General features: G+C 34.6%; 1 protein-coding gene across 1 annotated transcript in view; it reads left to right on the top strand.

Annotated features, from left to right (window-relative positions):
• Window positions 1-232: 232 nt before the first annotated feature.
• Window positions 233-25,313, top strand: part of LOC308614347 (protein SIX6OS1) — a gene marked incomplete at both ends in the record, with an annotated part of 48,675 nt that continues 23,594 nt past the window's right edge. The window contains 7 exons of the mRNA XM_081228672.1: window positions 233-281; window positions 379-435; window positions 1,441-1,567; window positions 5,293-5,382; window positions 23,148-23,335; window positions 23,430-23,472; window positions 25,166-25,286. Of these exons, the coding sequence (XP_081084798.1) occupies window positions 233-281; window positions 379-435; window positions 1,441-1,567; window positions 5,293-5,382; window positions 23,148-23,335; window positions 23,430-23,472; window positions 25,166-25,286 (675 nt within the window). The remainder of the gene's footprint in view (window positions 282-378; window positions 436-1,440; window positions 1,568-5,292; window positions 5,383-23,147; window positions 23,336-23,429; window positions 23,473-25,165; window positions 25,287-25,313) is intronic.

The following is a 25,313-nucleotide window of genomic DNA, read 5'->3' as shown; positions in this document are numbered from 1 at the left end:
CAACGACATTCAATTTATTTTATTATAGATAACTGTATACATTTATTTTAATATATATAACGACATTCATTTATTAAATACCTGCTAGGGCTCTGCCCAGTACCGGGATGAAGGTGTCTCTTCCCTCCCCACTTCTTGCTCCACCCACATTTTTCTGTAATAATGCTATGTCAAAAGGTTGTTTTTAGAAAACCCTTCCTTATTATTATTTTTTTTTAGCAAAGTATCCAAGATGAATGACAGCCTATTTGTCAGTTTGGACAGACTTTTGCTAGAATTTGGTAGGTATAAAATGGAAATAAAAAGTAGATAACTATTTGTATTATTATTGGACATTTTAACAATGAAATGAAGTCACAAAAGAGTAATTTATTTTAGTTTTCCAGTATGAGCAAGATATAAGTACTAAAGAAGATATGATTCAACGAATTAATAGTAAGTAGTTTTGCATGACAAAGATGTTTTAATTTTTTTATGGAATATAAGATATTATGCTGTTGCCTTGTTTAGGGTAATTTATAGTTGGCAGTAGAACTTTTCCCCTGGTTCTCTCTAGTGACTAATAATGAGCTATTTACCCTAACTATTTTTTCAATAATTTTCCGTATTCAGCATTTAATTATTTTGTGTTTAAGAATTTTGTTTTAAGTAGATATCACCCTTAATTAAATACAATTGAAAATGTTAATTTTCTCAAATAACAGGTTATTTTAAACATTTGAGTGAAAAATTTAAAATATTTTTAGAAATCATCAAAAGTCAGTGGCCAGGATTAATGGAAGCCACATTTTCAGAAATGCTATTTATGAAAATTAATATTATGAGCGGAATGACAAAGCAAATTACGTAAATATAGTATTTTAAGATCCTACATAAAAACTATCAAAAGAAACTACACTCATTAATTTCTTAATAGTTCTGAAAGGTATTATAGAATTTGGTTATCTTTTCTGCAGGAAAAAAGAATATTGGATATTAAGAATTTATTTTAATCTTTTTAAGAAATTACATTTTATTTTTAGCTTGTGTTTACTCACTATAACAAAGAAATAAGTGAGTTGAAGGTGCATTAAATAATGACATGGAATTGATGAATATAAATTCCACGTTTGTCAAAAACAAAACTCTTATGTTAGTATCATATGAGTAATGTTTACATGAACTCATAGCATCATAAGACGCCGTTGATCTTAGATATTACTTAATCCAGCCCTCTTACATTAAAGATATGGGACAGGGGACGTTTATTTCTCTTCAATCTAAAACACAAATTCTTAGCTTCTGGGTCTAGGAGCAAGCCTGACTCTGGTGCTGTGCTTTTTAGTATAGGGCCCTTCCCATCTCAAGCCTCACTTCCTCTCCATTCTCTGGTTCTCCTTTTCTAGGTCAGTTGCCATACCTTTTTTTCTACTGTATTTATTTTGAATTTATGATTTCCAGAATGCTTTGAAGATATTAAAGAAAACAAAGCGACCATTTGTAAGATACATGAAACTATAAATACAACAGATGAGGAAATCGGTCATTACTGTAAACATAGTAAGGAGATCAAAGACAACTGTAGTAAGTGAGTATTTTAAAGAAACTTTCAATAGTTGTCATTAGATTCTCTTATTCAAGGTTTTTGAGTTCATAGTTGAAGACACTGTTGCTTTAAAGTAGTATTTTATATTAGGAAAATGATGAATCAAGTCTTAAATTTCCTTGTTACATGCCACTGTAAAAGGGATCACAGAAGTTTCAAAAGAAAAATAGAAGAGCTGTAAGATCTCTCTAATTCAGATCCAGTTAGTCTAAATACAGTATGTTGAATAATCTAGGCTCAGTATAGAAAATTCCGATTAGATAAATAAATTTGAAATAATTTCCATCTTCGAATTTTCAGGATCTTATTTTTGTCCAAGGGAACCTAGCCTAAAATTAGTAGCTTTTCAAAATAAAACTATTTAGTAAGTTAAGAATTCTTTCAATATAGCTTCAGGTTCCGGAGTCTAGTAGTTACATCTGTTATAAGACAAACATTTTGAAACAAAGACTTGTTAATGGAACTTAATTGTATGGACAGGTACTTACAAAAATAAAATGTTTAGTTTTCTGTATTTAATTTTATGTGGATCACTGTCTTTGTATTAAGTATTATATTAAGAATCATTTGTTTTAAAATATTTTGTTATTTAAAAATTTCATAAACTTTTTGGTTTTCCCTCATTACTTTTTTATATTGGTTTTAAAATTTTATAAAAGTAACACATGCCTAGTATAAAAATTCAAAGACTATACAAATGTATGGAGTAAAAAGTTTTTCCCTGCCTGTAGTCCCCATCCCCACCCTGTCCTCTTCCTTACAGGTGATCACTCTTAACAGTGAGTACCCTTCCAGACCTTTTAAAATATATATTCAACATCACTATTACATATGCTTATATATACATCTACCTGTATATCTGTCTTTCCTTTTTTAAAAAATGCGATCATACCATACTTATTTTTCAACTTGTTTTTTAAATTTAACAATATGTAATGTAAATGGTACTATACATGTAATGATTATGTATGCATTTCTTTTTTTTAACAGCTCCATAGTATTTTTATAGTATTGAGGTATCCTAAGTTATTTAACCATTCTCCTATTAATAGACATTTAGGTTATTTCCAGTTATTTCCTATTATAAACAACATATACAGGTATCCTTCCATATTTCTAGACTAGTTGCTATAGAATGACCTCCTGGAAGTGAAATTGCCAGGTTGAAGAGTATGCATGTTTAAATATTTGATAAGTAATGCCAAACTGCTCTCCCCCCAAAATTATACTAATTTATACTTTCACCAACAATATATGAGAGTTTCTATTCCTCACACCCTTGCTAACACTGAAATTATCAATGTTTAAATCTTTTGGCAATCTGATCAACGAAAAAACTACATATTGTTGAACTTTTTCTTTTAGTTTGATTTAGGTTTATGGTAGTTAAGTTTTACCAGTGGTTTCCCTCAAGTAGCTGCAGAGGGTGCTGGAAAAGTACTGGTAGTTTCCCCGCAGAACCTACTGTGTCCAAGATGTACTTTACTTTAAACAAGATTATTCTCTGCTGGGTTCTGAGGGCAGTTAGTAGGATCTGTTGATTTTAGGATCTGTTGATTTTAATGCATGAATACCTCTAGTTCATGATTTCAGCATGCTGGTTAAGAGGTTTAAATGTGAAATATGAATTCATGAAAGTATTAGAAGAAAATATAGGTGACTATAATCTTTGAGAGAGGAAGGCCTTTCTAAGTATGTCATCAAAGGTAGAAACCACATAGGAAACAATGGATAAATATGGCATATGCAAATTAAAAAGAAAAACACCTCAAAATGATACAAAAAGCAAAAGGATAAGGTAGGAAAATGTCAAAGAAGGGTTAATTTTTAAAATATAAAGTGCTTGTAGAAATTAATAAGAAAGAGCCAAAGTCCCATTAGAAAAATAAGCAAAGAAGGTAAACAGGTAAATACCAAAATGAAGAAATGTATGTCTAATAAATGTGAACAAATGCTCAATCTTACTAATAATCAAAGACATCCAAATTAAAGCAATAATAAAATACTATATATTCTTTTGCCTTTAAGTTTTGCAGAAATTTAAAGAAGGATAATACCCAATGTTGGCCAGGAAATAAGAAAATCACCTCTCTCATACACTGTAAGAATGTACACTGGTATATACCTTTTGGATGACATATAAGTATACTTTAAAGGCTTTAAAAATAAGCATGACTTTTGATTAAACGGTTCCATTTCTGATAATTTTTCATAAGGAAATAATTAGGCATTTTCTCAAAGATGTAATGTACAACAAGGTATTTATTTCAACTTTTTTACGGTAGGAAAACATTGCAAACAACTCAAATATTCAACATTAGGTGATTGTATAGATGAATTTTGGTATATCCATATGAATGAACAGTAGGCAGCCCATTAGTTTATGATATAAGTGAATAGTGACATGGAAAGGTGTTAACAATATATTACAAATTGAACAAAACATTAAAACAACATTCATAGAATAAACTCAATTTAGTAATTGTGTATTTATGTATAATTTAAAAAGTCTAGAAATATGTACATCAAAATGGTTACAGTGAATATCTTTTCAGTGAACATGTATTTCTTATGGAATTTAAAAAATATTCAGAATGTATGTATATATAACCTTTGACCTTATAATTCCATTTTGGGGAATATTGCCTAAGGAAATGATTGTAAACTCAGACTAGTGTTTAAGTACAAGTTCTTAAGAGAAACTTAGACTAACCAAAATGGCCAGCAATATTGGAATGGTTAGATAAATTGTGTAATATGTTGTATTTATTAAAACCTTTACAATGAATTCTTAGTGAAAAAGAAAATGTATATATTGATAGCTTAAAAGTAAGTGATAAAGGATGATATGTTGTATATGTGAATATGATCTCAAAGATGTTAAACTATATACTTATAGTAAAATCTGGAAATAATTTATTTAAAAATATCCATATTAGTAGTTATTATTCAGTGGTGAGAATATAGATGATAATTATTTTCTTATGTATACTTTTCTGTTCTTCCAAAATGGGTATACATACTTTTTGAATCTGAAAAAATAAAAAAGATTAGAAAAAAGAGCTAGAGGAAATATTTGAACAATACTTAGAATGTAAGCTGCCATGGTGTATACTTAATTTTAGATTTTTCACACTGGCAACATTTTTCAAGTCATGTAATAAAACATATGTATAAGTTGAGTATTCATTTTATTCTTACTATCTGATTTTATAATTCATTATGGTCTAGTTTCTTTCTTTCAAGTTCAGGAGGGTATAAAACCTGACTTTCTAAATTTCAAAGGAGAAAAAAGCCTCTCTTTATCCCTTAAACTAGCTCTTTAAATGTTTACTCCCAAAGAATTTCTTAGCTAAAATCTTAGAAGTATGATGAGAAACAAAGCCTGATGTTGGAGTGTTGCAGAGTATATTCCAGAAATGCCATAGTAATACACAGTCCATCCATGTCACATTTATTTCCTCCCTAGTCATGGTTCCAAAACAGGCTTTATGTAAAAATTAATCAATATTGATATTTGAACATATGTATGATTGCATGAATGGTCATAGTGGTGGTGATCGGAGATGGGAATGTTTTTCTTGATGTAAGCTTGATTTTTCCAGGAAAGGAAAGATTTGTTTATCTTTATGGTTACATTCATTTTTATTATTTCTTAAATTTGTTTATCATTCTGAGATGCTAATTACAGTATTTTTTTTCCATAGCTGGAGGCCAACATGTGATGTATTTCATAAACATGAAGACTATATGCAGGACCAGTTTACTATTTATCAAGAAACTGTTGAAAAAGACAAGTACAGTACATATATTAATTTAAGCTTATCAATTCTATAACTTAGTATTAATAAGATATTCTTTGCAAAAATATTAATTGAAAAATACACAAATGATTTTTGTTTATTTATTTATTTTTAAAGCAAATTCAGTGTTTTGGACTCTGGTTGTCACTGTTGGCCTACCTATTTGTTATAAAGCTCTATCCAACCTTTGATATGTTTAAATATGTCCTTAGATAGAAACTATTTATCAGTAGCAGTTATAAGGCAGAGTGCTTCAATTAATATTTTTTATGACTGAATTGCTATAGTCAAACATCTGGGGGAGTAGTTAGCTGTATAATTAGCTTATAAAAAATTTGGTGTATTGACTTTTGAAGGGTATTTTTATATTGAACTTGCTTTTCAGAGTGCTGAGTTAGTGGGGTGTTATATTCTGACAGAGAAATACTATTGGGTTGGCCAAAAATTAAGATGTTATGGAGAAATCCGAATGAACTTATTGGCCAAGCCAATAATATTTGTGTGGGCTTATTTTATTATGTGTTAAATCACCTGGTTTGGGGGAGTAAATGTAATTAATGAATATAATGAAACAAGGTGAGGAACTTTGAACACGTTATATAGCATTATAATTTTGCTTAATTTAAAAAATTGAAATGTTTTTATTTCTAACATAACTGGACAAGAACAGTGTTGATTTAATTTTTAATTTTTATTTATTTATCTTACTACTTTCCCCCCAGCTTTATTGAGGTATAATTGACACATAGCAGTAAGTCTGAGGTGTAAAACGTTATTTAATACATGTGTGTATTGTGAAATGATTACCACAATAAGGTTAGGTAAGACATCTATCGCTCTATTATATTTTTTGTAGTGAGAATATTTAAAATTTACTCTTTTAACAACTTTCAAGTATATAATATAGTATTATTATATTCACCATGCTTTATATTAGATCCTCAGAACTTATTCAGCTTTTAACTGGAAGCTTGTACTCTCTGACCAACATCTTTTCATTTCCTCTACCCGTCAGCCCCTGGAAACCACCATTATACTCTCTGCTTCTATGAATTCAGCTTTTTTAAAAGATTTTACATATAAATGAGATCATAACAGTATTTGTCTTTGTCTGACTTATTCAGTTAGCATAACACTCTCAAGGTCCATCTGTGTTGTCACAAATGGCAGGATTTCCTTCTTTTTTAGTGGCTAAATAACATTCCATTTATATATATATATATCACATTCAAAAAATCTATTCATCTGTCAGTGGACACTTAGATTGTTTCCATGTCTTGGCCATTGTGAATAATGCTTCAATGAACATGGTGCAGATATCTCTTTGGGATAGTGATTTTATTTCCTTTGAATATATAACTAGAAGTGGGATTACTGGATCATATGGCTTTTCTATTTTTAATTTTTTGAGGTGCCTCCATACTGTTTTCCATAGTGGCTGTATCAGTTTACATTCCCACCACCAGTATACAAGGGTTCCCTTTTCTCTACATCCTTGCCAACACCTATCTTTTGTCTTTCAGTAATAGCCATTCCACACATATGAGGTACTATCTCATTGTGGTTTTGATTTGTATTTCTCTGATAATTGGTGGTGTTGAGCATCTTTTCATGTACCTGTTGACTATTTGTCTTCTTTGGAAAAATGTCTTTCAGCCCTTTGCCCATTTTTAACTTGGATTATTAGTCTTTTTGCTATTCAGTTGTATGAGTTCCTTATGTATTTTGGACATTAACCCCTTATTGGATATATGGTTTGCAAACATTTTCTCCCATTCTATAGTCTGCCTCTTCATTTTGTTGACTGATTCTTTTGCTGTGCAGAAGCTTTTATAGTTTGATGTAGTCCCACTTGTTTATTTTTGCTTTTGTTCCTTGTGCTTTTGGTATCATATCCCCAAAAATCATTGCCAAAACCAACATCAAGGAGATTTTTTCCCTAGGAGTTTTATGATTTCAGGTCTTACATTTAATTTAACTCTTTAATCCATTTTGAGTTCATCTTTATGAGTGGTGTAAGATAGGGGTCCAATTCCATTCTTTTGCATGTGGCTATCCAGTTTTCTCAGCACTGTTTATTGCAGACTATCCTTTCCCCATTGAGTATTCTTGGCTTCCTTTCCAAATATTGGTTGACTATATATGCATGGATTTATTTCTGGACTCTTGATTCTGTTTCATTGGTTTATCTGTCTGTTTTTATGCCAATACCATGCTGTTTTGATTACTATATCTTTGTAGCATAGTTTGAAATGAGGAAGTGTGATGCTTCCACCTTTGTTCTTTTTTGAGATTTCCAGAAATTGACTATTTGGGGTCTTTTGTGGTTCCATACAAATTTTGGGATTTTTTTTCTATTTCTGTGAAAAATGCTATTGTGATTTTGATGGGATTGCATTGAATTTATAGATGGCTTTGGGTAGTATGGATATTATAACAGTATTAATTCTTATGATCTGTGAGCACAGAATATCTTTCCATATTTATGTCTTCTTCAGTTTTTTTTCACAGTGTCTTATAGTTTTCAGTGTACAAATCTTTCACCTTCTTGGTTAAATTTATTCCTAAGTTTTTAAATATGTTTGATGCTACTGTAAATGGGATTGTTTTCTTTATTTTTTTTTTCAGGTAGTTCATTGTTTGTGTATAGAAGTGCAACTGATTTTTGTATGTTGATTTTGTATCCTGAAACTTTATTGAATTTGTTGATTAGTTCTAATAGGTTTTTGGTGGAGTCTTAGAATTTTCTATATATTGATATAAGGATATACTGTTTACAAACAGACCATTTTACTTTTTCCTTTCCTATTTGGATGCCTTTTATTTCTTTTTCTTGCCTAATTGCTTTAGCTAGCTCTTCCAGTATTATATTGAATAAGAGTGGTGAGAATGGCACGTTTGTCTTGTTTCTGATTTTGGAGGAAAAGCTTTTAGCTATTTACCATTGAGTATGATATTAGTTATGGACTTGTCATATATAGCCTTTATTATGTTGAGGTATACCCAATTTATTGAAAGTTTTTATCATGAAAAGGTGTCAGATTTTGCCAAATACTTTTTCTACATCTACTGAGATCATATGATTTTTATCCTTCTTTCTATTAATGTGGTATTTCATGTTTAATTATTTGTGTATATTGAACCATCCTTGCATCTAAGGATAAATCCCACTTCGTATTCGTGTATGATTCTTTTAAAGTGCTGTTGAATTTGTTTGCTAGTATTTTTTTTGAGAATGTTTTCATCCATATTCATCAGAATATTGGCTTGTAGTTTTCTTTTCTTGTAGTGTTCTTATTTGGCTTTTTATCAGGGTAATGCTGGCCTCATAAAATGAATTGGAGAGTGTTTTCCCCTCTTCCATTTTTTGGGAAGAGTTTGAGAAGGATTGATGTTAATTCTTCTTTAAATGTTTGGTACAGTTTACCAGTGAAACCATCTGGTCCTGGGCTTTTCTTTGTTGGGAGGGTTTTGATTACTGCTTCTATCTCCTTACTAGGAATTAACCTGTTCAGATGTTTAATTTTTTCATAATTCAGTCTTGGTAGGTTGTATGTTTCTAGAAATTAATCCATTTCTTTTAGGTTATCTAATTTGTTGTCCTATAATTGTTAATACTAGCTTCTTTAAGAGCTTTTGTATTTCTTTGGTGTCAGGTATAGTATCTCCTCTTTCATTTATAACTTTGTTTGAGTCCTCTCTCTTTCCCTTGGTTAGTCTAGCTAAAGGTTTGTAAATTTTGTTTAGCTTTTTTTTTTTTTTGCGGTACGCAGGCCTCTCACCGCTGTGGCCTCTCCCATTGCGGAGCACAGGCTACGGACGTGCAGGCCCAGCGGCCATGGCTCACGGGCCCAGCCGCTCCGCGGCATGTGGGATCTTCCCGGACTGGGGCACGAACCTGTGTCCCCTGCATCGGCAGGCAGACTCTCAACCACTGCGCCACCAGGGAAGCCCCAATTTTGTTTATCTTTTCAAAAAAGCAACTTTTTGTTTCATTGATGTTTTCCTGTTGTCTTTCATGTCTCTAGTCCATTTATTTCTGCTCTAACCTTTGTTATTTCCTTCTTTCTGCTATCTTTATGGTTAGATTGTTCTTCTTTTTCCTAATTCCTTGGGAAGTGACCTTCTTTGTCTCTTGTGACTGATTTTGACTGAAAGTCTTATCTTATCTGATATAAGTATAAGCACTTCTGATCTCCTTTGGTTACATTTATATGGAATATCTTTTTCTATCCCTTCACTTTCAGTTCATATGTTTCATTAAAGCTAAAGTGAGTTTCTTGCAGGCTGCGTATTGTTGGGCCTTGTTTTTTTTAATCCACTCAGCCACTCTTTGTCTTTTGAATTTAGTCTATTTACATTTAAAGTAATTACTGATAGGTATGGACTTACTATTGCCATTTAATTAATCGTTTTCTGAGTGTATTTTTAGTCCTTTTGTTCCTTTCTTCCTCTCTTGCTGTCTTCCTTTGTGATTTATTTTTTGTAGTGGTATGCTTTAATTCCTTTCTCTTTCTTTTTTGTGTATCTACTATAAATTTTTTCTCTGTGGTTACCATGATGCTTACATAAAACATCTTATAGATAAAACAGACTTACTGATAACAAGTAACCTTCAATTGCTTACAAAAACTGCACTTTTACTTCTCCTCCCCCCACATTTAATGCTATCGATGTCATACTTAATATTGTGCATCCATTAACAAATTACTGTAGCTATAATTTTAATAATATTTTAAACTTTCATACTAGAGATTAAAGTGATTTGCATACTATCATTACAGTATTATGGTATTCTGAATTTGAGTATGTATTCACCTTTACCATTAAGTTTTATTCTTTTATATGTTTTCATGTTGTTACTTAGCATCCTTTTATTTCAGCTTGAAAAACTCCCCTTAATATTTTCTAAAAGGCAGTAGTAATGAACTCCCTTAGTGGTAATGAGCTCCCTTAGCCTTTGTCTTTCTGGGAATGTTCTTATTTTTCCTTCATTTCTAAAGGACAGTTTTGCTGGGTGTAGTATTTTTGGTTGGCAGTTTTTTCTTTCAGTACTTTGAATATGTGATCCCATTCTCTTCTGGCCTGGAAGGTTTGTGCAGAGAAATCTTCTGATGACATTACAGGGGTTCCCTTGTGATGAGTTATTTTTCTCTTGATGCTTTCAAAATTCTTTTTGTCTTTGCATTTTAACATTTTGATTATAATGCGTCTTGGAGTAATCTTCTTTGGGTTGATCTTGCTTGGGGTCTTTTGGGCTTCCCATACCCAGATGTCTATCTCTTTCCGAATATTTGGGAAATTTTCAGCTATTATTTCTTTTCTTTTTAAAAAATTTTTGTTGGGGTATAATCAGTTTACAATGTTGTGTTAGTTTCAGGTATACAGCAAAGTGAATCTGTTATACAAATACAGATATCCACTCTTTTTTAGATTCTTTTCCCATATAGGCCATTACAGAGTATTGAGTAGAGTTCCTTGTGCTGTACAGTAGGTCCTTATTAGTTATCTGTTTTTTAAAAAATAAATTTATTTATTTATATGTTTATCTTTGGCTGTGTTGGGTCTTCGTTGCTGCGCACAGGCTTTCTCTAGTTGCAGCAAGCAGGGGCTACTCTTCGTTGTGGTGTGCGGGCTTCTTATTGTGGTGGCTTCTCTTGTTGTGGAGCATAGACTCTAGGTGCGTGGGCTTCAGTAATTGTGGCACATGGGCTCAGTAGTTGTGGCTTGCGGGCTCTAGAGTGCACACTCAGTAGTTGTGGTGCATGGGCTTAGTTGCTCTGTGGCATGTGGGATCTTCCCAGACCAGGGCTCGAACCCATGTCCCCATGCAGGTGGATTCTTGACCACTGTGCCCCCAGGGAAGCCCTAGTTATCTGTTTTATATATAGTAGTGTGTATGTGTCAATTCCAATCTTCCACTTTATCCCTCCTCCCCCAACCCCTGGTAACCATAAGTTTATTTTCTATATCTGTAACTCTATTTCTGTTTTGTAGATAAGTTCATTTGTAGCCTTTTTTAAGATTCCACATATAAGTGATATCATATGGTATTTGTCTTTCTCTGTCTGACTTACTTGACTCAGTATGAGAATCTCTAGGTCCATCCATGTTGCCGCAAATGGCATTATTTTGTTCTTTTTTATAACTGAGTAATCAGCTATTATTTCTTTAAATAAGCTTTCTGCCTCTTTCTCTCTTTCTTTTCTCCTTCTGGGACTTCTGTGATGCAAATATTTGTTCACTTTGCAGTGTTCCATAATTTATGTAGATTTTCTTCACTCTTTTTCATTCTTTTTCTTTTTGTTCCTCTAAGTAGCTAATTTCAAATGAATAGTCTTTGGGTTTGCCGATTCTTTCTTTTATATGATCAAGTCTGTTATTGATGCTCTCTATTGAATATTTCAGTCCTGCTATTGTGTTCTTTAGCTCCACAGTTTCTGTTTGGTTCTATTTTATGGTTTCTATTTCTTTATTAAACTTCTCATTTTGTACATGCATTGTTTTCCTGATTTCGTTTAGTTGTCTGTGTTCTCTTGTATTTTATTGAGTTTCTTTAAGATGATTACTTTGAATTCTTTGCAAGGCAAACTGTAGATCTCCATTTCTTTGGGGTCAGTTACTGAAGATTTATTACTTTTCTTTTGATGGTGTCATGTTTGCCTAATTCTTTGTGATACGCTTAGTCTTGCATTGGTGTCTGTGCACTTGAACGAACAAACACTTCTTCCAGTCTTTACAGTCTGGTTTTGGGAGGTAAAGACCTTCTCTTGTTGGTTTCCTGGGCTGATGGGATTACCTATAGAACTGCAGTTGTGCTGGGTTGGAGCTGATTTTCAACCTGTCATTGAGTTTGTAGTGGGATCCATGGTTGGTGTGCTTCTTACCAGGGGCTCAGACAGGTATGGATCCTGTCTGGTCCCTGGGTGGGTGAGACTTCCTCCAGTACTTTGTTTAGTAGGATAGTACTGGGACAAAGGTCTGATTCAGGTTCCACAGTTGGGTCCTTAGTCAGCAGGCATATTACCAAGTGTGTAGACAAGTTTGCCTCCCAGCAAGTCCCTGGCAGAGTTCTTACCTAGTCACTGAATGGATTCATGGGTGGTCAGGACTGGCCCTGGACTGTGGCTGAGAGGGGCTAGAACTGAGTCTCAGGGCTGTTTCAGATTCTACAAACAAAATTGAGGTCTACAGTCCTGGTTCTCAAGGCACAGATAGGCATGTCTCCAACGAGGTCCCTCTGTGGGCTGGACTGCTCCCTGATTGTGGCTAGAGGGGCTGGAGCCAAGTATAGGGCCCTTTCAAGATCCCCAGGGGAGCATATAGCAGTATCTCTTTGGGTCCCTGGGCCAGAAGTTCTGTTAGTGCTAGACTGCTTGATATCTAGAATCAAGTATGGGTCCTTTAATGATCTGTGTGGTACAGACAGGAGTGTCTCTTGCTTGAACCCTGGACCCTCAGTACTGTGGACAAACTGCTGTGAGAGGGCTGGAACCAACTATAGGGTGCTTTAGGATCTTTAGGGGCATAGACAGGAGTGTCTCCTGCTGGGTCTCTGTGCCAGCAGGATTCTTCAGTGACTGTGGCTGGGACAGGTTGGAATCCAGTTACAGGGCCCTTTCAGAATCTACAGTCTCACTGAGCTTGACAGGTTTATCTCCTGGTATTCCCAGACCATGGCCATGAAGGGCTGGAACTGGTTCACCTGCCACTTCTGAGACCACGGCCAGGACCAGGGTCTGTATGCCTATTGCCTGACACACAGGTGGGTGTGACTTCTCCCAGGTCCCTTGGTTTATGGGACTGGTTACAGACTCAAAGCTAGATAGGCCTGTAGCTGAGTTCTCAGGGGTACAGAGATGTTTTCTGGGTCTGTATCCAGGACCACAGTCAGCAAGTTAAACGACCAAGATGTGAGTCCATCTTCTCAAAATGGCTCTCCTCAGTCTTGGACTGCACCAGGATTTCACAGTCTGCTACCTGGATTCCAAAGCTTCCACAAAGGCACTTTTGTCCATGGTTGGATGGCAAACTTTTATTGCTGAGGGGGGTGATATGCTCAAGGGACATTTTATTCTGCCATCTTGCCGATGTCACTCCTCTTCTAATATTCTAATTAAAAACATCCACACAAAATCTAGAATGCAATACATTTCATATTAAAAAATGGGTCTTAAGGTAGGGACTGAGATATAGATTTGGACTTCATTGGCATTTGAAATCATAAAGATAGATGAGATTGCCCAGGGAAAGTATATAGCAAAAAGAAGAGAAAGCTGGAGTACATGATCATCCAAGAAATAGGCAGAGGGTAGAATTAACAAAGGAGACTTACTTTGCCATTTATAGGCCCCACTTCAATTCAAAAAGAATTTGAAATGATTTATATAAATAATACCATAGTGTTAAAATAAAGTTAGACATACAAATTGAGGCTATAGGGAAATAAGGGTAATATAGGAAGATGAAGCCTTTGATCTGGATAGAAATTCATACTATATGGTCTTACACATTTGTTAGATATAGGCAAAATTAGGCTTTGAAATTCCCAATAGTAGTCAAAGCATTGTGGAAGTGTGATCAGTCTGGAATTCAGAATATTCGTTTAAAAAACAGTTCAGTTGCTTAGGATAAGCAGAGGTTTTTTCCCTAGTACTCAGACTTGAGAGAAATTTGTTCCCTGGATTCTCATGAAGGGGAAATTGTGTGATATGGTAGTCAGTATCTTCAGTGGCCTCCCCCAAATAAAAACAATATGTATTACTGCCTCTTATAACATCTCTCAGTGCAAGCTATAGCTATAAAATATTATTTAAAATGATTCTATGAGGGGCTAAAGCAAACCAGTCCAATAAGTACCTCTCTGATAATGTTTGTTGTGGATGACTTCTCTTAGCTAGCCAGAGGTATGGAAGTGAAAACAACTATCTCTTTCTTTCTTAAACCAGCCACATAGGTTGATTGACTTGATGACTCAATACTATGTATTTATAAGAGGAAAAGAGTCCATTTGTTGGTATCATGGGTAATGAAGGAAGTAGAGGCACCCGCTACTTACTTCTCCTAATCTCCCATCCCTGTCCCAGACATTCACAAAGACTAGCATTGCTGGCAAGAGATGAGATAGTAATGGCTCTTCTTGAATCATGGCTTGGGCTAGCAAGGTTCTTGTATGGAATATATTAGAAGAGTTGCTGTGAATATGCAGTCTGAACAGGGTAGATGGGGTATGCTAATCTCATCTGAAACTGGTGTCCCAGACTCAGTTTTCTGATAGGTATTTCCCTCCTTTTGGACTATTTTCCCAAGAAGTGAAGGCTTAATTAGCAAATATGCATTTAGAAGAATAGGAAGAAACTTGTTTTGGGCTAAACTACTTTATCTTGTGTAGGGGGACAGAGTTTAGTAATATTAAGAAATTAAAACATTCTTAAGATTCAGGCCTGCTGACCAGTAGAAGGCTGTTATCCTTACTTTTCTTCTTACTATACAAGCAGTTTATGAATACTTCTCATCTGCTAAGGTGAGATAATCATTGAAGTATCTTTTAAGAAATTCCCCTATATAGTATGGCTTGATTTAGAAAATTTATAAAATTTTGAGGAATATAAGGACTATATATTTTTAGAAAATTTTCTATGAATGTTATTTTTTGAAAGTATGTATTTGTTAATAACTGGGTAAAAAAAGGATCCAAGAATATATTTTCTTTTTTTAAATTGAAGTATAGTTGACTTACAATATTTACAATATTGTGTTAGTTTCAGTGTACAGCAAAGTGATCAGTTATATATACATATATATAAATACATATATTTATATATACATATACACATTTTCTGATTGTTTTCCATTAAGGTTATTATAAGATATTGAATACAGTTCCCTGTGCTATACAGTAAAGCTTTGTTGTTTATCTGTTTTATATATGGTAGTGCGTATCTGTTAATCCCATACTTCTTATTTATTCCTCCCCCTCTTTGGTAACCATAAGTTTGCTTTCTATGTCTATGAGTCTGTTTCTGTTTTGTAAATAAGTTCATTTGTACTATCTTTTTTTTTTAGATTCCACATATAAGTGATATCATATGGTATTTGTCTTTCTCTGTCTGACTTACTTCACTTAGCATGATAATCTCTAGGTCCATCCCTATTGCCGCAAAAGGCATTATTTCATTTTCTTTATATCGGAGTAATATTCTAATATATATATATATATATATATGCCACGTCTTCTTTATCCATTCATCTGTTGATGGACACTTAGGTTGCTTCTATATCTTGCCTATTGTAAACAGTGCTGTTATGATCATTGGGATGCATGTATCTTTTCAAATTAGAGTTTTTATCTTTTACAGATATACGCCCAGTAGTGGTAACTCTATTTTTAGTTTTTTAAGGAACCTCCATATTGTTTTCCATAGTGGCTGCACCAATTTACATTCCCACCAACAGTGTAGGAAGGTACCCTTTTCTCCACACCCTATCCAGCATTTATTATTTGTAGACTGTGAGGTGATACCTCATTGTAGTTTTGCTTTGCATTTCTCTAATAATTAGTAATGTTGAGCATCTTTTCATGTGTCTGTTGGCCATCTGTATGTCTTCTTTCGAGAAATGTCTATTTAGTCTTCTGCCCGTTTTTTGATTGGGTTGTTTGTTTCTCTGATATTGAGTTGTATGAGCTCTTTGTATGTTTTGGAAATTAAGCCCCTGTCAGCTGCAGTCTTTGCAAATATTTTCTCCCAGTCCGTAAGTTGTCTTTTTGTTTTGCTTATGGTTTCCTTTGCTGTGTGAAAGCTGTGAAGTTTGATTAGGTCCCATTTGTTTATTTTTGCTTTTATTTATTTTGCCTTGAGAGACTGACCCAAGAAAACGTTGGTACGATTTATGTCAGAGAATGTTTTGCCTATGTTCTCTTCTAGGAGTTTTATGGTGTCATGGTTTCTATTTAAGTCTTTAAACCATTTTGAATTTATTTTTATGTGTGGTATGAGGGAGTGTTCTGACTTCATTGATTTACATGATTCTGTCCAGCTTTCCCAACACCACTTGCTGAAGAGACTGTCTTTTCTTTATTGTATATTCTTGCCTCCTTGGTCGAAGATTAATTGGCCATAGGTGTGGGGGTTTATTTCTGGGTCCTCTATTCTGTTGCATCTCTATATGTCTGTTTTTGTGTCAGTACCACCCTGTTTTGATTACTGTAGCTTTGTAATATTGCCTGAAGTCTAGAAGGGTTATGCCCCCAGCTTTGTTCTTTTCCCTCAGGATTGCTTTGGCAATTCTGAGTCTTTTATGGTTCCATATAAATTTTAGAATTATTTGTTCTAGTTCTGTGAAAAATGTCATGGGTAATTTGATAGGGATTGCATTAAATCTGTAGATTCGTTTGGGTAGTATGGCTATTTTAGCTATATTCTTCCAACCCAAGACCATGGGATATCTTTTCATTTCTTTGACTCATCTTCAGTTTCCTTTATCAGTGTTTTATAGTTCTCAGCATATAAATCTTTCACCTCCTCGGTTAGGTTTATTCCTAGGTTTTTTTTTTTTTTGATGCAATGTGATTTTAAACAGGATTGCTTTTTTACTTTCTCTTTCTGATACTTCATTGTTAGTGTAAAGAAGTGCAACAGATTTCTGTATATTAATCTTGTATCCTGATACCTTGCTGAATTCGTTTATCAGTTCTGGTAGTTTTTTTGTGGAGTCTTAAGGGTTTTCAGTAGAGTATCATGTTATCTGCATATAATGACAATTTTACCTCTTTCCTTCTAATTTGGATGCCTTTTATTTCTTTTTCTTGCCTGATTGCTGTGGCTAGGACTTCCAATAGTATGTTGAATAAAAGTGGTGAGAGTGGGCATCCTTGTCTTATTCCAGCACTTAGCGGGAAGGCTTTCAACTTTCCACCATTTAGTATCATGTAAGCTGTGGGTTTGTCATAAATGGCTTTTATTATGTTATGTTCCCTTTATACCCACTTTGGTGAGAGTTTTTATCATGAATAGATGTTGAATTTTATCAAATGCTTTTTCTGCATCTATTGAGATGATCATGTGGTTTTTGTATTTTCTTTTGTTGTGGTGGTGTATCACATTGATTGATTTGTGTTTGTTGAACCATCCTTGTGACTCTGGGATGAATCCAATTTGATTATGGTGTATGGCCCTTTTTATGTGTTGTTGGACTTGGTTTGCTAATATTTTGTTGAGGATTTTTGTGTCTACATTCATCAAAGATATTGGCCTGTAATTTTCTTTTTTGGTAGTGTCTTTTTCTGGTTTTGGTATCAGGGTGATGGTGACTTCGTAGAATGACTTTGGGAGTGTTCTCTCCTCTTCAGTCTTTTGGAAGAGTTTGAGAAGGATAGATACAAGTTTTTCTTTGTATGTTTGGTAGAATAACCCAGTGAAGTCATCCAGTCCTGGACTTTTGTTTGCAGGGAGCCTTTTTTATTACAGATTCTATTTTGCTTCTAGTGATCAGTCTGTTCAACTTCTCTGTTTCTTCTTGATTCAGTTTTGGCAGGCTGTATGTTTCTAGCAACTTGTCCATTTCTTCTAGGTTGTCAAATTTGTTGGCATATAACTGTTCATAATATTTTCTTAGTAATTTTTTGTGTTTCTATGGTATTGTTACTGAGTCCAAGCTCACTCTGCTTGCCACATGGCAGGCCAATAAATCGGGAGAAGAGGTGTCGAGGCAAGGAATAGTGACTTTATTTGGAGAGCCAGCAGACCAAGAAGATGGCAGACTAGTGTCTTAGAAGAACCATCTTATTGGGGTCTGTATGCCAGTTTCTTCTATAGAACAGAGAGGGGGCAGAGGTGAGGAAATAAGTAAAAAGGCCATAAGTCTTGAAAATATCTCCTGGAATAGCCAGCCTTGGGAAGGGGATGTGTTAATTTATTCTTTCTTGCAGCCATTCACAGGTGGACAGGGTCAGGATGTTTCCCTGAACAAAGGCACTTTGGTTTAACATTCAGGCAGAGGGGCAGGTTCCCTGAAGCAGACCATTATGTATAGACAGTAACCTTTTAGTGAACAAAAGTAGCAGGAAGCAAAGGTTAAAGTAAGAGAAACAGATCCAACATGTAGTCAGATTTGTTCTTCCCTGTAACAATATCGGTTGTTATTTCTCCTCTTCCATTTCTTATTTCAGTTATTGGTATCCTGTCTCTTTTCTTCTTGGTGAGCTTGGCTAGAGGCTTGTCAATTTCATTTATCCTTTCAACTATCTCTTGGTTTTATTGATTTTTTTTCTATTTTTTAAATCTCCATTTATTTATTTCCTCTCTGGTCTTTATTATTTCCTTCCTTCTGCTGAACTTAGGTTTTGTTTGTTTTTCTAATTCTTTTAGGTGGTAGGTTAGGTTGTTTATTTAAGATTTTTCTTTTTTTGGAAGAAGGCCTGTATTGCTATGAACTTCTCTCTTAGAACTTTTTTTCTGCATCCCATAGATTTTGTATGGTTGTGTTTTCATTGTTGTTTGTTTCGAGGTATTTTTAAATTTCCTCTTTGATTTCATCACTGACCCATTGGTTTTTTAGTGGCATGTTGTTTAGTCTCCATGTAATCATTTTTTTTTCTCATTTCTCTTTCTGGTGGTTGATATCTAGTTTCATACCGTTGCACTCAGAAGAGTTGCTTGAAATAATTTCTGTCCTCTTAAATTTGTTGAGGCTTGTTTTGTGTCCTAGTATGTGGTTTATCCTAGGGAATGTTCCATGTGCTCTTGAAAAGAATGTGTATTCTGGTTTTTTTGGATGTAGTGTCCTGTAGATATCAATTAAGTCTAACTGTTCTATTGTGTCATTTAGGATTTCTGTTGCCTTATTGATCTTCTGTCTGGAAGATCTGTCCATTGATATCAGTAGGGTGTTAAACTCTCCTACTATTGTTGTATTCCCATCAATTTCTCCCTTTTTGTCTCTTGATATTTGTGTTATGTATTTTGGTCCTCCTATATTGGGTGCATATGTGTTAATGAGTGTGATATCCTCTTCTTGTATTGATCATCTTATTATATGTTGACCTTCATTGTCTTTCTTTGTGGCCTTCATTTTAAAGTCTATTTTGTCTGATGTGAGTATTGCTACCCCCACTTTCTTGTCATTTCCTTTTGCATGAAATATCTTTTTCCATCCCCTCACTTTCAATCTATATTTGTCTTTCACCCTGAAGTGGGCCTCTTGTAGGCAGCATATTGTGGATTCTTGTTTTATTATCTAACCTGCCACTCTATGTATTTGATTGGTGCATTTAGTCCATTTATATATAAAGTAATTATTGCTAATATGTATTTATTGCCCTTTTTTTTTTTTTTGGTGGTATGCGGGCCTCTCACTGTTGTGGCCTCTCCAGTTGTGGAGCACAGGCTCAGCAGCCATGGCTCACAGGCCCAGCCGCTCCACGGCATGTGGGATCTTCCTGGACCGGGGCACGAACCTATGTCCCCTGCATCGGCCGGCGGACTCTCAACCACTGCGCCACCAGGGAAGCCCTATTTATTGCCCTTTTAAACCTTGTTTTCCAGTTCATTTTGCACATCTTTGTTCCTTTCTCCCCTTTTTGTTTTTCCGTTTGTGGTTTGTATTATGCTTGAGTTCCTTTCTTTTTCGTTTTTGTGAATCTATTTTATGTTTTTGATTTGTGATTACCCTGGTTTTCAAGTATGTTATCTCATAACTGTATCTACTTCCTTTAGATTCATAGTCATATAAGCTCAAACACATTCTAAAAGATCTGCATTTTCTTACTCCCCTCCCCCACATTTTGTGATTTTGATGTCCTGTTTTACATCTTCATGTTTATCTTTTTGCTGTTCATTGTATTTATAATAGCTTTCACAGAATTTTTTTGATTGTTTTTTAATCCATGTACTGGCTTATTTAAGTGATATTCAATCCTTTTATTTATTTGCCTTTCCTGTTGTGAGTTTACCTTTTTTATTGAATCCTGCTTCTTTTCTATTTAGAGAAGATCTCTCAATATTTCTTTTAGGATAGATTTAGTATTGCTGTCTTCTTTTAGTTTTTGCTTGTCTGAGAAATTGTTTATCTCTCCTTCTATTCTAAATGACAGTCTGGCCAGGTAGAGTATCCTAGGTTGCAGGTTGTTGTTTTTCAGGACTTTGGATATATCTTGCCCCTCCTTTATGGCCTACAAAGTTTCTTTAGAGAAATTAGCTGGTAGCCTTATGGGGGTTCCCTTGTAACTTGACTCTTTGTTTTTTCTCTTGCTGCCTTTAGAATCCTCTCTTTATCTTTCACTTTTGCCATTTTAATTATGATATGTCTTGGATTTGGACTATTTGGGTTCATCTTGTTTGGGAACCTCTGTGCTTCCTGTACCTGGATTGCTGTTTCCTTCCTTAGGTTTGGGAAGTTTTCAGCCATAATTTCTTTGAAAGCATTTTTGATCCCCCTTTCTCTTCTTTTTTTCCTGGGATTCCTATTATGCGTAGATTGGCTTGCTTTTATTATTCCATAGAGCTCGTATGTTGCTTTCTTTCTTTTTTTCATTTGTCTTTCTGTCTGCTGTTCTGCTTGGGTGATTTCAGTTATTCTGTCTTCCAGATCACTTCTTATTCTGCATTATTTAGTTCACTATTTATGCCTTTTGCTCAGTTTTCATTTTGGCAATTGAGTTGTCTAATTTCAATTGGCTTCTTTTTATAGTTTCTAATTCCTTGTTACAGTGATCTGCATTTCTATTGATAGTCTTTCTTAGTTCCTTCAGCATTTTTATTACCTCCGTTTTGAACTCAGGGTCTGGTAGATTGGAGAGGTCTCTTTCATTGTTCTTTCAGGGAATTTCTCTGGTTCTTTTAATTCAGAGTAGTTCCTCTGCTTTTTTCTTTTACTTATATTTCTCCAACTCTATGAATTTTGGAGAAACAGTTGTCTACTGTGGTCTTGAAGGTCTGTTTTTATGTGGGAGTGACCCTTGTGTAGACTGTGTGAGTGCAGTATTTTCGATGTGAGGGCTGTTTGTGGTATGGATGCTTGCCAAGACTTTCCTCAGGTTGTGCTGGCCCTTGTCCCCTTGATAAGGGATGTGTTTGGTGTTGTGGTGACCAGAGCCTGCACTGGATGTTGGGTGGGGCCTCCTCTTTGCTCTGGTGGTTGTCACAGCCCTGTCAGGGTCAGGGTCTGCTCCCCAGTTGTTGGAGTAGAAGCCCCCACATCCGGTTCTAAGCTGTGATGTGAGGTAGGTGGGACTGGGAGCACTCCCTCTGAGAAAGGAGCCACTGCATGTTCTTCCCCAGGAGCTGTCCACTGGGACATACAACTCTGTGATGCTGCCTGCCACTTGGGGTGCACACCCACAAAGAAATCTGTTGTTGGCGCTGCCCTCGAGGGGCCACATCCACTGCAGAAGTGCTCATAATGAGCTCAGAGGTCCTTTAGGCATGCATGTGTGCTCGCAAATCTGCCTGCACAAGAACCTGCTCAAGCCTCACCCCCATGCCAAAGGGGAAGTGCAGGTAATTGGCTCAGATTTCAGCCCTTCTGCAGGAGCAGTGGTTACATGGGAATTTTTCTTGTAGCTTTGGTTGTATGAGATCTTCTGCAAGCTTTCAGTAGGTATTCTGTGAGAATTGTTCCACTTGTAGATGTAGTTGTGATGTGTTTGTGGAGGAGGTAAGCTCCACGTCCCTCTACTCTGCCATCTTTTTCTCCTCCCAAGAATATGTTTTTTGCAATGAACCTGGATTGAACATGTTCAGTGTTGTAGATGAGGATTGACAAACTTTTTTTTGTAAAGGGCCATATAGTAAATGTTCCAGGCTTTGTGGGAGTATACAGTCTTTGTCACAGCTACTCAAGTCTGATACTGTGGTACAAGAGCAACTTTAGGCAGTACGTAAGTGATTGACTGTGTTCTAATAAAATTTTATTTATGGACATTACAGTTTGATTTTCATATAATTTTAATATGCCATGAAACATTATTATTCTTTTGATTTTTTTAATCATTTAAAAATGTAAAAATTGTTCTTAGCTCATAGGCTGTACAAAAACGGTGGCAGATTAGATTTGGCCCATAGATCATAGTAACTGACCCCTATTATAGATCAAGCAAAGTTCAAATGAGAAGGAAGAGTTAATATCCTTTTGCAAGAATTGACCATCTCATTCAAGACTGGTTCCGAAATATATGACCATGCACCTCTACCTTAGTTGTACTTGAAGGAGTTCCTCCAAACAGTGCTGAAATTTTCTTATAAAATAGTTCTGGAGTATACAAGAATGATTGTGAACCCAGAGTTCTATCACCTAGAACATGATAACTTTAGCTTAGAAAACTGAAGGAGATTTAATAGCATAGTTATAGAGGTAGCTAAACTGGGAAGAATAGAGATTCAGAACTCAGGGAGGATAGAGATTCAAGAAGTCATCAAAAGAACCAGGTTCTACAGTGTCATTTAGGATGAAAAGTGAATAGAGATCACTAAGGTGGACAAATTAGATCATTGATAACCTTGGGAAGGGTAGTTTCATTAAACTGGTGGAAGTGGAAGTTTAATTGAAGATGATTAAGGAGTGAGTAACTCAGGTAGTGAAGAAAAAGAGTAGGGAATTGAAAAGTGTAATAGAGTTAAGAAAAGTTTGAAGGACAGACAGTATTGAGGGAAGCAGAATAAGTAGATTTTTAACTTGTCTGTTATGCTTAATTTTGTAGACTTTAACAAGTGATTTTAGATATACTTTTGTTGTATTGACATCATTTCTTTTAATTTTAACAGAAAAATGTACCACAGTTATATATGTCAGTATAAAGATGTTTTAAAGCAATACCAACAAAAATACTCAGAAACACCTCTTTCACATGAATATTATGAGAAGAAAAGAGAACATGAAGAAATTCAAAACAGAGTGTTGGCATGTACTGAACAACTAAAAATGAATGAAACTATTTTTATGGAATTTTTAGGTATTAATGGTTTTGTTACATACTGTTTTAATAACATTATCTTTGTAATAAAAAAATATAGTAAATTAGTCTAAAATATGACTTTGTTTTTCAGTGCCTGCTCCCTTTCCATCACTTACCAGTTGGACATTACATATGTATCCACAGTAGTATTTCTACTTAGAATTTTTATTGGATAAGTATTATTTCTGTATTTTAATTGTTATTGCATTTCCCTGTGAGAATCACATTGATTTGATATTTTGTTTAATTAAAAAATTTAGAGATTACTTTAAAGATCATCTGGGATTAGTTTTCATACATGTGCATGTCATCAGAAGCAAGAAATTTTAATGCCAATAAGTGGTATATGTGTCTATCTTTAAGTGGCATATCTTATCAACCAAACCAATGAAAAAGTCATCTTGCTCTGTCTTACCAAAGAGTTCGAATTAAATCAATTGATTATTACTTGTTAAGATGGAAGATGGTAAGGAGGTGAGTCACAATTCATTGGGTACCTACTTTGTGCCAGACAATACTCAAGAAGATACAGAACTTTCTTATAAGGAGCTCACAGTTTAGTAGAGGAAACAGACATGTAAACAAGTAATACAGTGGCATTGTATTAGATGCTTAAGTAATTCTTAATTAGTCTAAGTCTCATCTGTTTGTCAAGGAGACCTTCCCTGATGATGAACTTGGAACTTTAATCCTCTTCCAACCTCCACAATCCTTCATATGCTTTCCTATCAGATTATAACTCCACTGTTTGTACTAAGTCTTCTTTATCCCTGCAGTCTACCTTGCTTCATTCTACTTCATCCCAAATCATCCTTTTAACTCCTTTGCTGCTTGCTCTCTCCATGTTTGGGTTTTAGCTTATTCTATACTTAGTTGTTCATTTGCTGCCCATCTGTGTTTAGGAAGAGGCAGAGGTTGGTAGATGCATAAGGCACAGCAGGGATTTAGGGAGTTGGATGTAGAAACGGATGAGACATAAGATTACCTGACAAACATGAAGAGGTGATGGAGGTAGGGAGAATTGAAGATTAGGATTTAAATGTCTATATCTAAAATTTTAAATTGATACTTTTGATAACAGCATAGCATTATAAATAATGTTCATCTGAAATTTCATGTGCTAGCATATAAATCATAAGTTTTAGCGAAATAGAAAAGGTCTGATAAAGATTTTCTCTGGAATTCTTGTTCATTAACACTGTTTTATTCATTTTTAAATTCTCCTAAATGGATTGTAGAGTAACTTAGGAAATGGTAGGAGCTAATAACCATTCAGGGTGTCTGTTAACAGCTGAGAAATTCTCTACTTGAAATTGGGTATAAATCCAGTTCAAGCAGAAAGTTCAGATAGAAGATGCAGCTCTCTTCTGAGTTCTGCAGGGTGCACTGATGGACCTTAAAGAGCAAGAAAAGGAAAATTGAGTGGATTTTTAATGTTGACTTTGGAACAAACAAATTATAGAAACACAAGACGTTAAGTTTGGACCTGAATTGATTATGTTCATCATGCCAAATGACATGATAAAGTTGGGTAAAAAGCAAAAGTGAAAAACCACCCTGTGAAAATATTTAACTGAAAGAAAAAATCCTGACACATATTTTTGAAGAAATGTTATTTTTAAGCTAAATATATAACATAGACGAACAATAAATTGTCTTTTCAGTTTGCCAAATGTTTGTACTAGTCTCACAGCTATTTTCAGATATTGTTATTAATATTGCTTATATGGTACATATACAAATAATGTTACATAATACTAATTATTTTTTATATAGTGTATGTAAGTGTGAAAGTTACTTGTATAACATAGTTCCTTAACATAAAAGGGTTAATTTGAGATGTAAAACACAAGATACTCTTAAACATGCCAACAAATTTTCCAAAAGATCGTATGAATTGAAGAAAGAAGTAGATGATGTGGAAATAGAAATTAATTATTTAAACCAGGTATTAATTTTGTTATATGTTTCTAAT

The sequence above is a fragment of the Mesoplodon bidens genome (assembly GCF_964165515.1).
Source record: "Mesoplodon bidens genome assembly, chromosome: 3".
NCBI classification, from domain to species: domain Eukaryota; kingdom Metazoa; phylum Chordata; class Mammalia; order Artiodactyla; family Ziphiidae; genus Mesoplodon; species Mesoplodon bidens.
This window is presented reverse-complemented; position numbering and strand designations above follow the sequence as displayed.